General features: G+C 43.6%; 1 protein-coding gene across 1 annotated transcript; it reads left to right on the top strand.

The window, feature by feature from the left end:
* Positions 1-1904: 1904 nt before the first annotated feature.
* Positions 1905-15119, top strand: CALM2 (calmodulin 2). Its single transcript, XM_041413513.1, has 6 exons — positions 1905-2060; positions 6415-6445; positions 11432-11575; positions 11653-11759; positions 12626-12761; positions 14206-15119. The coding sequence occupies exons 1-6, from the start codon at positions 2058-2060 to the stop codon at positions 14232-14234; spliced, it is 450 nt and encodes a 149-aa protein (XP_041269447.1). The 5' UTR covers positions 1905-2057; the 3' UTR covers positions 14235-15119.
* Positions 15120-16984: the final 1865 nt, after the last annotated feature.

Raw genomic sequence — 16984 nt, 5'->3', positions numbered from 1 at the left:
TTGGCAGTCATTTCCTGCTCTGGGAAGTACTTTATTCATCTAGGTACACATTACACATTGAAAAAATGTTATCAGAGTTTGAAGAGACAATAGTTCAGATGTGCTTGGTTTGTGGACTATAAATACAGGTAAAGGGAAAGGAGGCCTAACAGGCCAGTGCATCACAAAACAGTAACTGCAGATAGATTTCAAGGCTGAAGGCCAGCTTTTATGGTGGTGTTTTATGTGTTGCCTATGGACACGAATTGAGGATGAGAGGCACTGTTCTTAATAAAGGGGTCCTTGATTATTTTAAGAAACTAGGCCTTCTTCTGTTTCTGAATACAGTGGATACAAGATCCTGAAAAGAAAGCAGACCTGAGAATTTGAATTAATGTTCAGGGGGGAAAGACAGAGAATTTTTATGAGTTCATTCATGCCAGTCCCATCCCAAGCACATCCTATTTCTGTGGCCTATAAACCAAAGACAGTGAAGAACTGAGATGAGTAAAACCTCTTTAGTGTGCAAAGTGAGAGCCATCACTCTAGTTTATGTACTGACAGTGCACAGATAGGTATAAAAACTTTTACATAATGTGTAAATATCAACTAAATAATTATTTCAATAAATGTGGAAGTAGGTAATTTTTCATTGAAATGTGATTGGTATTGTGATTTGTGTTCAAACTTAGGACTGAAAACTTTAACTCAGGCCCCCAAAGTTAAAAAATATATTTATGGTCCCAAAAAATGAGTGTTGTGGTTTTCACAGAGGACAGGTAGATCTGCTGTCACTGGACTCAGCCAATATTGCAGCTCTCTGTTTAATTATCTTTGAAAATACACGTGCAAGTTTGAAAATTGCACCTGGAGCCATTTGTCCAAATGCACCTTACAGAAAACTCTTATACTACTCCAGATTTTAGCTCAGAATTGCTGGCCACCTGTCCTTAGGTACAGGACCAGGGCATATGCGATTCCTAGCAGGGGAAACGAGGGAGGAAAAGGGAAAATGTCTAATGGGGGGGGGGCTTAGGCTGGACAGTGGAAGAGTTTCTTCAGAGAAAGGGAGATAAGACATTGGAATGGGCCGCCCAGGGAGGTGACGGTGGAGTCACCGCTCCTGGAGGTATTTAAGGACAGCCTGGATAGCCTGGATGTGGCACTCGCTGCCACGGGCTGCTTACATGGTGCTGATCGGTCACGGGTTGGACTCGATCATCTCCCAGATCGTTCCCAATCTAACTGATTCTGTGAAATCTATTCTTTTCAACAACGCTACCAAGCGACGAAGCATCCCCAGCTTGCAGCGCGAGGTGGCAATTTTTCTGGACTGTGCTGGATGCAGAGCGAGTCTCATTTAGTAACTCTGTGTGGGTGAGGCTTTCCGGAGCACAGCACGGAGATGATGGCTGGAAACGCTGTAGCACACGCGCTCCGGGGCACACAGCTGGCGCCCTGGGCCCAGCCCGGAGCGGCGCGGCGGCGGCGGCGGCGGCTCCGCGGGGCTGCGGGGCCGCTCCGGCCCTCACGCACTGCGGGCGGGGGGAGGGGTGCCCGCCTTCCCAGCCCAGAGTGTGCATGTCCGAGTGACGCATTGCAGGTACGAACCCACCAATCAGCGCCCTCCTTACGGAGTCCCCACACTCCTCGGCATTTTTTCCTAAAATCCTCTTCCGCCCAGAGAAATAGTCCCTAGCCCCCGTCCCCGCCCCCCCTTCTCTCCCTGTCTCCCTTCCCCCCGCGTTTCACAAGCGTTGCTTCCCCCGGTTTCCCGCACCTCGCTCCTTCCTGCGCCGGGGCTCTGGGGCAGAAGGAGCGGCACTCGGGGTGCGGGGTGCCCTGCCGAGGAGAGCGCGGGGAGCCGGGACTCGTTTCGCAACTCGCTTCACTGTCGGGGGAAGGGGAGGGGGGAGGGAGCGGCGCGGAGCGATCCGGGCGGTGAGGCGGTTTATGAGGCGCCGCCGGCGGGCGGGTAGGACTCAGTGTGAGGCGAGCCGTGCAGCGGGAAGGTCGCGCAGCGTGCGCCCTGTGCAGCCCTCAGCTCCCACCGCACCCCGCAGCCAGGCCGGGCCACCATGGTGAGTCCCTGGGCACGGGGCAGCCGCGGGGTTCGGCGGGCGCCGCTGCGGTGCGGAGCGGAGGGATGGGGGCGGCTGAATTCGGTGCGGATGGGGGGCGGGGGGGAGGGGGGGTTGGCTGCTGTGGGGCGAGGTCGCCTGCAGCAGGGTGTGGGGAGGGACGAAGCTGTCCCTCGCCGCGGCCGGCGGGCTCAGGCTGGGGCGGAGGGTCCCGCTCGGAGGCACCGTTTGCGTGGGAGGAAGTGGTGGTGGCGACGGCGGCGGGTCCCGCCCGGGTCCCTTTCCCGCCCTGGGGCGTTGGTGTGAATTCAAATCCAAACGGCCCCTGGGTCGGCGGGAGCGCCGTGAGGCGGCGCCGGGCGTTGCCGGGGGGAGCGGCGGATAGCGGTCCCTCCTGGGAGGGGACCCGCGGTCTTGGGAGGAGGGGGGAAAGGAGCTTGCCACGATGGCACCAGCTCTGCTTTCTTATCGCTTCCTCCCTCCCTGCTCTCGCCTTGTGCGGCTGAATGAGGCAGCCTAAGCCGTCCGGCTCGCTAGCGAGGTGTGCTGCGCCTGGTCATAATAATGCACTGCGGAGCCCAGCAGCTTCTGAGCAGCATGATGATGAGGGGCAGGCTGTGCCTCGCTGCATCATCGCCCTCCTTGCTAGACCTGTTGTCAGTTCGCGTTGGAGCCCCTGTCTATTCCGTGGTAGCGCCATGCTGTTGGTGGCTCTGTTGGACAAGGGATTTTTTTGTGGTTTTTTGGGGTTTTTTTCTAACACTTTCTGCTTCCTGTTTTGGTCATTGCGGACGACAGTAGTGCGTTTTTAATATTACTAGCGATGCGTTTAGAATTGTAATCCACTGTCGAAATAGAACGCATTTTGTGAAATCGGAGAATGGTTTCAAATTCAGTGTAAAGGATGTGAGTTTAGCGTTTGTTGGTTTTTTAAAATTAAAACAAGTGGATGCTGAGATATGTGCTGAAAGGAGCAGCTCTGTTGCAAAAGCAGCACCACTGACCACTTAGTGCTTAATGCATCTCTGCATTAAGAGAAGATGCAGTGGAGTGGAATTGTCTTTTCATTCATTATATTCTTCTGAGGAATCAAATTACTGTCAGCTCATCATGTTTAACATAAACCATGGCTTCTTAAAATTTGGGATTTTTTGAAATGCTGTCTCTGGGCGAAGAAATTCGGTGAATAAAAGCCTGAATTTATTCTGTAGCTTGAATTGTGAACTTACACAGCAAACCATCCATAAAGCAGGGGGAAAAAAAAGGCAATGAACGTAGTAACAAAAGACTTACTGCATTTAGTCATCATCTGTGCAGAACCAAAAATGGAGTATCTTCAAGCAAGGTCTGTGTAAAAATGGGTGTGTCCAGGAGGCACAGTGACACTTTGAATGTGGTTATAGTTCATCCTGACAGACCAGCCTGGCTCAACCTGTGACTGTCCAGTGTTGCCTGGACTAGATAAGACAGAATTATTTGCTCCCAAAACAAGCTAACCTACCATAAACGTAATTTTAGTCTATGTTGTCTAGTCCCGTTGTTGTTCTTTAGTTAGTCCTGCCAGAACAGAATTGTCCCTTCGGATGTGGTGCCTGCGAAGTACGCCGAGGAGCCAAATTTCGGAGGGCAGCAGTGTCACCTGCGCTGCCGTTTGCCGGTAGCTCCGCGCTGGGCAGCGTTGGCCAGCCCCGGAGGAGCTCCCAGCCTGCTTCCTGCATGGCAGCCGTAGCGGCTGTGACGGAACCTGCCTCTAGAGGCTGCGTGTGCCGCGGGACCGGCCGCGCACACAGCAGTCCCCTGCTTGCCTGGGAGTTTTGGCTCCTTTGTCAGGCCCTCCGCACGGTCTGGGGGCGGGGGGATGCGAGCTGTTGCAGTGAAAATGAAAGCGCTGCGACGTGAATCACAGAAAGCCGCGTCAAAGCTGTGATGGCGTCAAATGAGGGTTTCGGGTGTGCTCGGCCGCGGTGAGGGCATGTCAGCCCTTCAGCGTGGGCACCTCGCGGTCAGCGTTTAACCGCGCGCAAGTTGCGCTGCGCGGGTGAAGGTGTGCGCGCTGTCACGTGTGCCGTGCGCCATTATCAGGAGCTCCGGGAGGCCCCTGTAGGAAGGCCACGGTGGCCTGTAAGTGGCGGGCATGGTTCCAGGCTGATAGCCCTCCACCTGGGTGGCACGGGAGGCAGGGAGCTGGCAGGCTCGCTGGCTCCGCCTTTTACTGCTGTTGCGCAGCAGTGCCTGCAGAGCCCAGCACTGCAGAGTACAGATGGTGTTTGTTCAACCTTGCCCCACCTCCCCGCTTATCTTTCAACTGCTTCATACCTGTGCCTTCTAATAAGCTTTGTGCTCTTCTCAAACACTGCACCTCTTACAGGTGTTGTCAGAGCTCATCCAAATTCATGGTTAGGATGTCTTAAATTGCTGGAAGAGTTTCTCCTTATGAAGAAGGAAGAGTTTGGAAGTGCTTAACAACTTACATACTGCTATGTCATGTCTCCATATAAAATTGTTTATATAAAGCAGTATGTGACTCAACTTGGTAACCCAGAAGTATTGAGCTAAATCAGCTAGGTTCTTACTGCTTAAATCTGATCTACAGGTTTCTGTGGATGTAAATATCTTAAGGAAATGTAGCACATCATTCTCGTCACTCAAACAATAGAAATGTAAATAGCATGCAAAGGTATGAGTCTGTGTTAATGATACTCTGCAGCCAGGTGAAAATCTGGTAGGCTTCAACAAAACACTTCCATCCCAATGCTTAGTTTTGAATTATGTTCGTTAATGATACTCTGCAGCCAGGTGAAAACCTGTAGTCTTCAACAAAACACTTCCATCCCAAAGCTTAGTTTTGAATTATGTTCTCAGCAGTACTGCTGCCATGCTAGTCTTTTTTATAAAAAGTGGAACCTGCATGGGAATACTTCCTGCAGCATAAATGAATCTGTAGCTGCCAATACCCATTGTCTGCTGCTTTAGAAGTTCCTCAGTAGTGTGGTCTTGATTCTTAAAGTGGGTGACCCCAGCCAGTCTGTGGCCTTTATCTCGGGCTGTTGCTGTATTGTGTGCCCAGAGGGTTTTGTAAGCAGTTCATCATTTGTACAACTGCTCAAGCAGCCACCTTCACTTCTGTTACAGGAAGAATAACCAGCTGGTAACTTAAATGTTCCCATGCAGTATTAAAATGTAATTGAAATTGGCAAAGTAAAAATTGACAGGTATTGTAAATACATTTTTCTAAGTCTTTCCCTGACAGATGCTCATGTGGAGTGAGACTTTGGTGGGCATAATACTGACTTTCAGTCAGTATTGCAGTAATGACAAAAAGGTTGCTGCTTAAATGGTCACAACAGGAAAGAAGCTGAAAAAGCAGTGGTGTATTTCAGCAATGAATATGTCTTTTTCTGTATTTTAGTGGTTTTTACGCTTCAGTAAAGGGTTCAGGAAGTTTCCCTGAAGGAGGTCTGTTACCATGTAACTGCAACTCAACCCAAGCCATCCAGAATTCGAAGAATCAAATTTGAGAATCCAGGGAGATTTGAGAACCCAAGGAGAGTGTTTCTACAGCGCCCAAACATCTTGGTGTTCTTTCAAGAGCGAAGTTCATATTGGGTTTGGCCTGAAAGATTGATGGTTTTCATTGCTATCAAATCTAATGAATTCAAAAATGGTGGGAGAGGAGAATGAGGTGTACACTGGAGCTTTCCCAGCTGGTGCAGAAATTGTCTTAGACCACAGAACCTTCCTCAGTTATCCGTGTTACCTTATGCTGAGTCAATGCAGACAACAGGCTGAAAAAAACTGTAGACAGGCTGTGCCCCACTGAAATTACCCATTTGGACTGAAGCTGGTGTCTTGTCTTTGACAGCCAGGTCTTGGACGGGAAGTTGCATGTAAATCAGGGGATGATTTAATTCTAGTGAAGAGCATGTTTTTCTGTTTTAGCTAGTCTGCCTGAAATTTGGCATTTGCAGATTACTGCTGCATTACTGAGACCTAAAGTGTTTAGTGTTGAAGCTGAAGCTAGCAGTGTGCTGTGTAAATGAGTTTTTAAAACCAGTCTGTGGTTTTAAAGGGACCTGTGTGCCTTGAGCTTGCTAGCACTGCATGGATTTTTGGTTTATACATGTGGTAATCTATTACTTGAGTGTATGGGATATTGCAGGGTCTGGAGAGGATAAAAGGCTGCAGTTCTTACTTAGGAAACAATCCTGATGGCTTTGGAGCTTTATTAGAACTATTCTAGAATGCTACAAATCAGTTCTGAAGAGCTGCTACCATACTCAGAGTCCTCTACAAGTGTGTCTTATTTTGCCTTGAACTTTTGCTACAACTGTAATCATATTTTCTTTTATTGCAGGCTGATCAACTGACAGAAGAGCAGATTGCAGGTGAGGTTTTTGTGTTGTGTTGCTACTCCTACTTGACCTGGCACATCTCTTAATCCAGTGACAGTCTGTGTTACACAAGATATTTAGCTTTCTTAGATACTGAAGTAGTATGGTGGAATGTTTTCATTTGTCACCTATTTTTTAAAGGCTTATCTACTGTAAAAGCACCATTGATATAATGAATTATAGTTGTGTAGTTCATATAGTTAAACAATCCTCACAGCTTTTCTGGCTAGGAGACTGTTGATTATCCTGTCATGACTACAGAATTGGCCCAAGTGCAGACTGAAAGCGGGATGGGGCACAGGGGATGACAACAGAGCTGGTGAAGGCTTGGAATCTGCAGTGCTTTTTTAACAGAAGGCAAAAATAATTTACTTTGCTGTCTCCTGTCAGCAAAGATGTTTGAGTGGCTCTTGTTGATGACAGCAGAGACTGGCTTCATGATGACAACTCTGGATATTCCATATTTGGAACTGTGTTGTATACTTGGACAAGTGTTGTGTGTGTGCTGTTCTGATGGTCTGGCACTTGCTCTGAAATGCTTAAATAAATATGCATCTGTTATGACTTGATATTGGCCCTCTAGAAATGGGTTATGTGCACTGACAGCCGTTTACTAATGGCAGAAACTTGTGGTTATTGTGTCCTGCTCATGCAGGCTGCACAAACTTACCTGTCTGATTGCTCTCAGCAGACTGACCTTAACTTCAGTAATGGGTGGGACTTGAAGCTGGTAATACAGAATTCAGCTTTGCCATAGATGTTCCAGAACTTCATGATTTTGACTGGCTAGTGTATAGTGTTAATACTGGAAAGTCTTAATGTGCATATCTGGCATGTGAAATTACTTTAGAGGATGTTAGAGTTCTGCTAATCTAATAGTACCAGGTCAAGCATACAAAGAACAGCCTCTGAGACACTACTGTTTAGTTATGGTGTAGCTCCTGAAGGCACTGAATTAAACAGAAGTGTCATTATGAGCTGGTTTGTTTTTGCCATAATTGCCAAATCTGAAGTGTTAAGAACATTCTTCTGTAGCTTTTAGACTTTAGAAGCTTGCTTTTACTCAAAGGAGACTAATTATGGTTTTGTGGAAAGTCCTTAGTCTATTTACTTGTTGCCATGGTAGTGTTTTACAAGTAAGCACAAGCCAAATTTAGTTCAACTTGGTGGTTTGTTTTTTTTTGGGAACTGGCCTACATAGCATAAGGGTTTTGTGATGACTTTAGTTAGAGCAGGCTTTATCAATTGTCACTGCTGTCTTTCCAATAATGGTTCTTTGTTCCAGTTGTTAATTGTAGAAGCTTTGTTAGTTGATGTAGCTAATTATGGAATACAATCAGGAAGCTTATTGACACTGCCTTGGGATTAGTGTAAATTTTAGCTGTTCAGTAATGTTCATCTGTTCCTCAGAGGCAAAAGTAAGTATTGATGAGCCTGTCGTACTTGAACGGATGCTTTCAACTGCATGGAACGATTAACAGTATATCTTAGTGGTGTAAAAAGGCCTGCCACTTTATGGGCAGCTGTGGTGTTTTGTTAAGCAAATGTATTTGCAAGTAAACCGTGAACCTCGGATGTGTAAACATAAGCCCACTGGTGTGTGAAAGAATCATTCTCAGTACTGCTTAGGAAAAGTTGCATCTGCTTAGTTTTGCTGTTGGAGGCCAGTGGTCTTGCATGGGAAGACTCTTAGAGGTACAGTTTAAATGTTTTACAGAGACTGGCTAGAAAAACTTGAGTCCCCGCCATTCTAATGGAGCTTCCCAGGAGATGCTTAGCGTTTGGTTTGAAGGCGGACATAGGAAATGGTACTGCAAGGTAGAGGCAATATTACGTTGCCATGAAGACAGGAGTGCTTAAAGCTGCCACTTGTCCAGGGCTTAAATCCTTTCCCCTCTGCTGTGAAGCATCACAGTACAGTTGTTAAAGGTCCCAGATGGCATTTCCTGTGGAACGTGTTGGTCATACAGGACTGAAGCTTCTTGTTAGTGGAGGTAGGGGTGAAAACCTTTCCAGATTTTGTTTATATGCAAGACTGATACTGAAAACCAAGTAGCTACAGAATGGTAATACCGACTGCAGTTTCATTCAGTAAGAACTGAAGTTGCTAAGTCAAGTGGCTCTCCCTTTGGTTAAGTGTTGTATTACAGAGGTAGTGGGGTCAGGACTACCTGGGTGGTCAGATGGCAGAGTAGCCTGAAGATGCTTTTGTCCCAAAGCCAACTGGTCAAGTGAGCTATCCTTCCCCTTGGCTTCAAGAGTTCTAAATGGGCTGTCTGTACAAGCAGGCCTATGTATGGTGTTCACTGTCTTGTTCCTTTAGTGTGCTGTGGTTCTCTCTTGGGGATTTGGCCACAACAGTAATTTAAAATTTGTTGTAGTAGAAATAGACATGTTTAAGTGTTGAGGTCCTGGTAGCTGTGAAGAGAACAATTGACGTTCTCCTATAAAAGTTCCAGACACAGCTGGCTAAATTGTGTAGCAGTGGATATGGTAGTCCTGGTTCACTGAACATATTAGGTCACTGAAGGCTGCCACTTGATTTGAAAAGGTGATGTGGTGCACAGATGCCTCAGAAGCTATGGGTAAAAAACATTCAGAGCTGGGTCATTAGAGTTCACATTGTTGGAGTAGCATGTCTTTCACGGGGCCTCGAAGTAGTCTTTTTCTCGGGATGCAGGCTGTTTTTTAGAAGGGTGGAAAGGCTGAAACCTTGTAGCCTCAGCAGAGAATTTTCATTTGCAGTTTGGTGTGGAGAAATGTGGAATAAAGAGGATTTGCTTTACATGCTGTATGGAATCAAGGTGTTTAAGTGTGCAAGGTATGTTTTATAACCTTATGTTGCGGGATGCCAGAATTGAGCTGCTCACTAAACTTCAGTATTTCGTCGTGCCTTCACTGGCCATGGCTGCAAATCCTCCAAAGCTGCAGTAGGTTGTTCTTGTTCTACTCTAGCTGCATCTGTGTATGTTGTCACTCCTTTGTTCTGATTACTGGAGGTGGTTCCTAGAAGTGGTTAGAGAGGTATTTTAGTGTTATTCTTAACTTGATTCAGCATTTCAAGCAGGAATATGCTGCTAATGTTCAACTTGCTTTATTTTCTTTATGATTTATCGCTGGTTGCTTCTTAACCTGTTGCAACTTTGAGTGAAAGAAGGGTAGAATTGTCCTTGGAATGGTTCCTTCCAAGTGTTGAGAATACACCATTAAAATGCCCATCTTGCAGAAAGCAAGTCTTTGAGTTTAATATATGAATTAAGTACTGCCCTGTCTAAGCAGGGTCACTGCAGTACTGTGAGGTCTGCTTTACACTTGGGTTACTGATGGTTCACTTTCACATGAAGGATGAAGTGGTTAACAGCTCAATGTTTTGAATAACACTTGAGCACTTGACTGACTCTTCATGAGGATGCAACTTCCCCGTTTTGAAGTTCTGCCATGATGGGCTGTGAATATGTCTACTAGGACTGACCCAAAAACATTTTCTTCCCTAGCGTAGGAGCTTAGCCCTAAGAAACCTGTTTGTTGCCTCCAAGATAACTGAAACTAGCCCCCCAAAGACCATTTGGAAGGTCTTTTTATGTGCAGGTTGTATCTACTTGTTTCTGCTTTGTGATTTATACATACTGGCTTGAAACTGTTTCTACTGGTCCTATGGTAGCCTTGCTCTGATTCTGACGGGGTTGGCTCTTGGAACACTTCAGACATAAATGTAGAAGAGTAGTGAGTTTTTTTCCTCTGTGGGATTTGACTGTGACTCTGGTGTTGTAGCTGCATTTATGAACTATAAACAACCTATTTTTATAGTTGAATTTTTAACACTTTCCAGCTTGTACTCACCTCAGGAGTTTCAGAGTATGAAGTAAAGGCTTCATTCAGGTCATGTGAAAACACAGCTTTTACTGTGACTAATTCTGGTCTGGGAAACCCACCATCTGGAAAGCTGGCTGCATGGAAATGTTGAAAAAATCAGTTATTGGAAATATTTCTAATGCAGGAGTACCCTTGAGCTGACAGGTTGTCCAGAGCCATGATTTCTGAGATGGCTTGAAAGCTGTAAAGGGATCTGAAGTCTGCAGGGGAATAGACAAGATGCTCAAGCTTAACTGTCATGTGTGTGTGAGCTTCCACAGTCCAGTGAGCTAGTTTAAGGTCTGTGGCCAAAGACAGATGGCATGGATTAAAACCAACTCCATTTTTGGACTGGACAATTAAGCATGTTACGCTTGTATTAATATTCCTGGCTACAATACAGCCATTGTAGGGGGTTAAGAGGTAGTGTTGAAACACAGCAAAGCAGTCTTAGGACTAGTCAGAAACACTTCTGTCAAGGCTGTTTCAGGATACAGTAGGGCTGAAACAGTTTTGTAAGCAGCTTTTCAGGAATGAAGACTCCAGTGGCTTTCCTCCTTGAACAATTGTGGTAGCATACAATGTTCAGGCATCTGTGTCCAGCGGAAGTGGCTTATATTGAGGAACTTGGGTGTAGTTTGGTCTGATAATACCTTTTTCCGTTGACTCATCTCCTCTATTAGTAATAAAAGTGCTATTAAGCTGTAGCATATGTACTTCTAAAGCACCGTTTTCAATTTGCTCATAGCAATTCCATATTGCTTTATTTTGAGATGGAATTCCTACCAAGGATGTAGATCATTGTAGTTGCAGACAGCTATTTTAGCTCCATATTAGGAACCCTTATTCAAGATAGACAGTAATAAACATCTGAGTCTTTTGGAAATAGATGACCTTCCGTCCTAATTTAGGTCAACATGTGGTTCATTAGTAGACTGGTGGATGTGTTTTCAGATGCTGCTGCTGCCATGTTGCCTTTGCAATTACAGCAGACTGAGCAGTATACCAAAATTTTCTTAAAAGATAGAAATAAAATTTTGTAATTTGCAACAATCAGTAGCAGTGAATTTTTTGATTGTTAACACTTCAAAGCTTAAGAGATTAACCTTTTTTTTTTGTTTTGTACAGAATTCAAAGAAGCTTTTTCACTATTTGACAAGGATGGTGATGGTACTATAACTACAAAGGAGTTGGGGACAGTGATGAGATCACTTGGTCAAAACCCCACAGAAGCAGAGCTACAGGATATGATCAATGAAGTAGATGCTGATGGTAAGAAATTTACTAATAAGTAATTTATTCAAGTGCCTAAACCATGTTTTTCTAACAAAGGCTTTTCAACCTTTCAGGCAATGGCACAATTGACTTTCCAGAGTTTCTGACAATGATGGCAAGAAAAATGAAAGATACAGATAGCGAAGAAGAAATTAGAGAAGCGTTCCGTGTCTTTGACAAGGTACTGTAATGTCTGCCTGGAATAGTTCTGTGAAGAAAACTCGCTCTGATTGTAACGTGCTTTCTCACAGATCTGAGGGGTATCTGCAGTCCTGTCACAGAGAGCCTCTAGGTTGGCCAATCGCCCTAAAGCTCAATCTGCTGTGGTGGTATGGGAAAGTCAGATAAGTTGTCAGGCTAGTAATAAGTGACACGATTTAAAGCACTGCTTGCTGTGATACTGAAATAATTCCAGATGACTGGCAGGAAATTTTAAAAAATATTTATAATATTAATGTTGTAAGTCTTTCATGTAGTCTTTGCTAAGTGAATTGCTAAAATAGTTTGAAGTTACTCAGCTTACTTAAGATGCACCTCGGAACTGAAAACGTGATGTGAGGTGCCTTGGTGTGGGGAGGAGAACATCAGTTGAGTTAGTGTACACTAGTACTTCAAAATTCAGTGTCCCAACTAGTACTGGAATATGTAAAAGTCATCTCTGAAGTCCTTGTGGCTTTATGCTGGACTCCCATGAAACAGGCAAATCAGATAAATAGCTTCTGTTCTAAGAAATCACCACTGAAACCAAGTCACGTGATTTAATAGGCATCCATCACCTAAAAAGTTGCAAAAGGTGCTGATTGCATTGTTCGTGGTTTAAAAATGTGTCAGAATAGGACAGATTATAAGATGATGTTACAATGCCCACAGACATTGGGCAGTGCTGATGAAGATACGCTTACAGCTCTCGTGTACCTTGTGCAAATGCTGGTGGTTAAGGCTGTGTTAACATCTTAATGTTCAATTTGCTCTGCAGTGTTCCTAAATTATAGTTAAGTCATTGGGCCCTAGGCAAGTCTATTCCAGTGTTCCTTTTTCTCCTCCCAGGATGGTAATGGTTACATTAGTGCTGCAGAACTCCGTCATGTGATGACAAATCTGGGGGAGAAGCTAACAGATGAAGAAGTCGATGAAATGATTAGGGAAGCAGACATTGATGGTGATGGTCAAGTAAACTATGAAGGTAAGGAGTTGATAATTGATTCTTTTTGTGTAGCGCTTCTCGTGCTTGTGCGGGTGCTGATAGCCACACCAAGTTTCAATGGGGCAGTGTTCAGACAAGTTCATCTGAACACACAATGTTCCTTTAAGCTAATGTTCAATTAATATGCACATTGTGTACCTCTCAGTGGGTTTGAATGTTATTGCTGCCTTTGTGCCAAAGGCAGAAAAGAACTATTCAGCTGTACAGTGTAAGAATTGACTTCGTAGATCTAATGATGTCTAATGACCATTAGAATAAGCAAGTTGTCTGGAGATGTTTGTGTACTGTTCGTACTGTTTTGTTAACTAATGCATGTTGATTTGACTGTAGGATGTCACCCATTTGTCATTAATGCTTTTAAAATTACTTGCTAATCAAAAGGGGAAAGACTAAAATATGCAGAAATTTCAAGACCTTCAGAAGATACTTTAAATACATTTATTTCATGTAAATCAGCTGCAACAGTAATTTCTTCCTATTTCTTTCTTCCTGACATTGAACCATAAATTAAGTCATGCAAGCAGGAGTTCCTTTAGACAGTTGTTTGCAGCTGAGACACACTAAGCTTGTTTTCATTTTGACTTTTGGAACTTGTTACAGAAAATATCTAGGGTATTTTCAGATAATCTGTGCTGTTTCTGAGGTGTAGGTATGCCTTCCCTTTGAGGCCGTTTTCATTGTGGCCTAAGGGTATGTGGACATCTGTGAGTGAAAAGTAATTTTTATGTGCAAAGCTGCTGCTTCGTCACTGTGTTTGAGTAGGCTGTTCAGAGAATGGCACTAGAGAGGGTCTGTGTCCCTGTTGTTGCCAGTTGCTCTTTCAAAACTTGAGCAACCAGTTAACTCCTTTTAGGTTCTGGGTTTCCTGTCATTATTGTACCTGAAACTATGTTTGAGCAAGATGAATGAAGAATCCTATTTTATGGGTTCTAACTTTAAATGGTTTATGACTAAGCATTGAATCAGTTGCTTAAAGCCAGCCAGGGAAAATAAAATAGTAAGACTTAACTATTCTACTCTGGAAAATAAAAGTTCAAACCAACACCAAGTCTGCCTCTACACTTACTTAGTTGATTGTCACTTCAGTGCAATTTGTAGTGATCTTTTAGTCATTCTTTGATGTCTTGTCCCCATCTGTAAGTCTGTGGGCATAGGACCCTGTAATGTTTTATCTTGGAAGTAGGGCTGTTCCCCAGTTCACTGAGGGACCAACTTTTATGGAAAAATAAAGGCCTTTTGCCATTAAAAACAGGAGGAGTTTAGGTGTGATTACTGAAAAGAGGACTGTCCTGAAGATGTTTTTTTGAATGTAACTGAAAATGCGATTTTGAAACAATGTTCAGCACTAGTAAGGTCACTTCTCAGATCTTGCAATTCAGATTTTTTTTCTTCAAATAACTTATGCAACTCTTTCCTTTTACAGAGTTTGTACAAATGATGACAGCGAAGTGAAGACGTTGTACAGAATGTGTTAAATTTCTTGTACAAAATTGTTTATTTGCCTTTTCTCTGTTTGTAACTTATCTGTAAAAGGTTTTTCCCTTACTGTCAAAAGATTATGCATGTATAGTAATTAGAAGGCCATTCCTCCATGTTTTTCTCCTTTATCTTACTGTCATTGTTCTGATTTTTGGAAAATTGATCTAAGTAACAAATGTTGCATGTGGCTTACTCTGGATATTTAAGCCCTTCTGCACATCTGAAGTTAGATGAAGTTGGTTAACTGAGGGAACATCTGGATTGTCTATTAAAAAAGTAGCTTTCTCTAGGAAACTTAGGTATGACTAGTGTGACAAGTTACATAAAGTAAGCTAGGGTTTACCATGCATTAGCTGATCCTTAGTTAAAGCACCATGCTGGTTCTACTTCTTGAGTACATAGGAGTTTTTCCTATAGGAGTTTTTACCACTTTCTGTGATGGGAGGATAATGACTCTTGCAGCTTAACTGCAGGATAAAATGATGTGAATAGCATATATTATGTGGCTAATGCACTGTAAAAGTCATTCTCCTAGCTTACTTCACAGTAACTTGTCTGTGGCCATACCTGTAACATGTTGTTGAAATGTGGAGTCTTAACGTTGTAGACGATTGACAGTCAACAATATGAAACTTAAGTTGCACTAATGCAAAACGGGTGATTTATCCAGGTACTCGTACACAAGTTTTTTTTTGTACTGCTGGTCCTGTGCCAGAAAACATTTTCTCCTCTTGTTACTATGCTTTTTAAACTTTGTTTAGCCACTTATTTTCAAAAAAATCTGCTTATGGCACGATTTGCCTCAAATCCATTCCAAGTTGTATATTTGTTTTCCAATAAAAAATTACAATTTACCCATACTGTTTCAATGTATCCTTGAATTATTTACAGGAATTGTTCAATGCAGTTGCTGCTCTGTGTTTCAGTATGTAGCAGTTTGGTTTGCTTATGCAATGGATTGGCTGTCTTAAAATAGCTTGGAAGGTGAAAACTTAGTCCTTAAACTCTGGCCCTTAATAGTATTGTTGACTTGAAGAAGCTTTCTTACTAGTAGTTTAAAATGTATTTTACAGTCTTGTGTGGAGCTTGGTGCTTCAATAAACTTACCGTAGTGACTGGCTATGCCCACTATCTGTAGACATTGTGAACTGGATGTTGACCTAGTTCAATAGTTGACCTAAAATTAAAATTCCTTGTTCGGACAACTAAACCTGTTTGCTTTCTTTTAATTATTTTGGAGTTTATTCCCTGTCAGTTGCTACATTGGGGTAACTTAGTCTCACACTTGGGCTTTTCTGAAACTGCCGTGTCTGAGTTGCCATTCAGAATGCAGTCAGCTCAAAGTAAAAAAGAAAAACATTCTCTTCCTCATTTGTTATTGAGCATACTGTGCTTCTAGCACTAGTTTTCTGTCAAGGTTTAATTTTTTTTTAAAGTGGAAGACATGTCCCTGGTTTCTACCAAGGATGAATCCAAGAACTCAAAGCCAGAGGCTGCTCATGCCCATTCCTTCTCTACTGTCCTGGCAACAACTGCCTTGACTGTACATATGCTGTATGATTATCTTGTTTGGGGATTCTGCTGGCCTTTAAACAAGGCATTGGCCCCTGCCTCTGGGTACCACTCAGTGGTCCCAGCTGAGCAGTTACCTAATGTTTTAAAACTGTTCTGATCATCTTTGATGTATTTGTAAATGCAGTGAGCATCTAAAATTAGGACAGCTGTTCAATCCAAATTCAGGAGCGCTTAATCAAGTGTTTATGGTCACTGATCTTAAAGCTCTGCTCTCTGAGGACTATGAACAGCTCTATCGTTTTTCTGGCTTGTCAAAACTGTTTCAGTAGCCAGCATCAGAATTCCTTAGAACTGCTGTTTGTGTGCTGGCAGTCTCATTCAGGAAACTCATGCAGTCTAAAGTTTTTAGCAGTTAGGATTTGCCTTCTGGAAAATAAGTGATCAAACTGACACTTCCTACCCAGTTTTCATCCTGTGCTTCTAAGAGCTTGGTGCAAAACATACTTAGGATGGCACAGGTTGAGGAGAATTTTCCAGAAGCATCAGAACAACCACTTGAAATTCTGAATTGCTGGAGTATTGGATGTCTCATTTTTGTAGGTAAGTAATGCAAACAGGGGTCTGACAAGAATTTTTGGTTTAGCCAATCTGGTGCCTTGATTTTCAGTAGGTTGGGAAGCACACAACGCATTCAGTCTTCTGCTACAGCTCAGCATGCACGTGGAAACATCTAAGGTGAAAAGGGGAAGATCTCCAATGGGATATCACAGTATCCCAACATTCTGAGTTAGAAGGGACCCACGAGGATGATGAAAGACTGCCTTAGCCAAGAGAATTGCCTTTGGTAAGATGAATGTGTGAGAAGGCCACTTTTATTTAGAGTCACTTCAAGTTTTTCCCTGCTTGGGGTGTTCTAGTCTCAGGAGTCAAAGCTTCTGGTTTTGTTTAGGGTGAGTGTCCGTGTTGCTGTTATGTAAATGAAATGCCTGATTTCTAGGTCAGTAATTGAAGTCTTACAGCGCTGTTTACTTAATTCTTTAACTGTGGGATGGGAGTGGTAGATTTCAGTGTTTTCTGCTAATGGAAGAAAGTCTTCTGAGACAGAGTAAGTCAAGTGTGGTGGAAGCTAATGGTCACAAACCTTTTGGCTGAGGTGCACTTGCAGGTGCTTTTGCAATTGTGAAACAGGCCTTGTGTCACTCTAGGCA

Source organism: Onychostruthus taczanowskii, unplaced genomic scaffold (genome assembly GCF_017590055.1).
Source record: "Onychostruthus taczanowskii isolate IOZ18803 unplaced genomic scaffold, ASM1759005v1 scaffold42, whole genome shotgun sequence".
In the NCBI taxonomy this organism is placed as follows: Eukaryota; Metazoa; Chordata; class Aves; order Passeriformes; family Passeridae; genus Onychostruthus; species Onychostruthus taczanowskii.
This window is presented reverse-complemented; position numbering and strand designations above follow the sequence as displayed.

Coding starts and splice junctions, on each gene's coding strand:
- CALM2 (XM_041413513.1), top strand. Junction 11,576..11,652: donor CAATGAAGTAGATGCTGATG/GTAAGAAATTTA, acceptor TCAACCTTTCAG/GCAATGGCACAATTGACTTT. Junction 11,760..12,625: donor CGTTCCGTGTCTTTGACAAG/GTACTGTAATGT, acceptor TTCTCCTCCCAG/GATGGTAATGGTTACATTAG.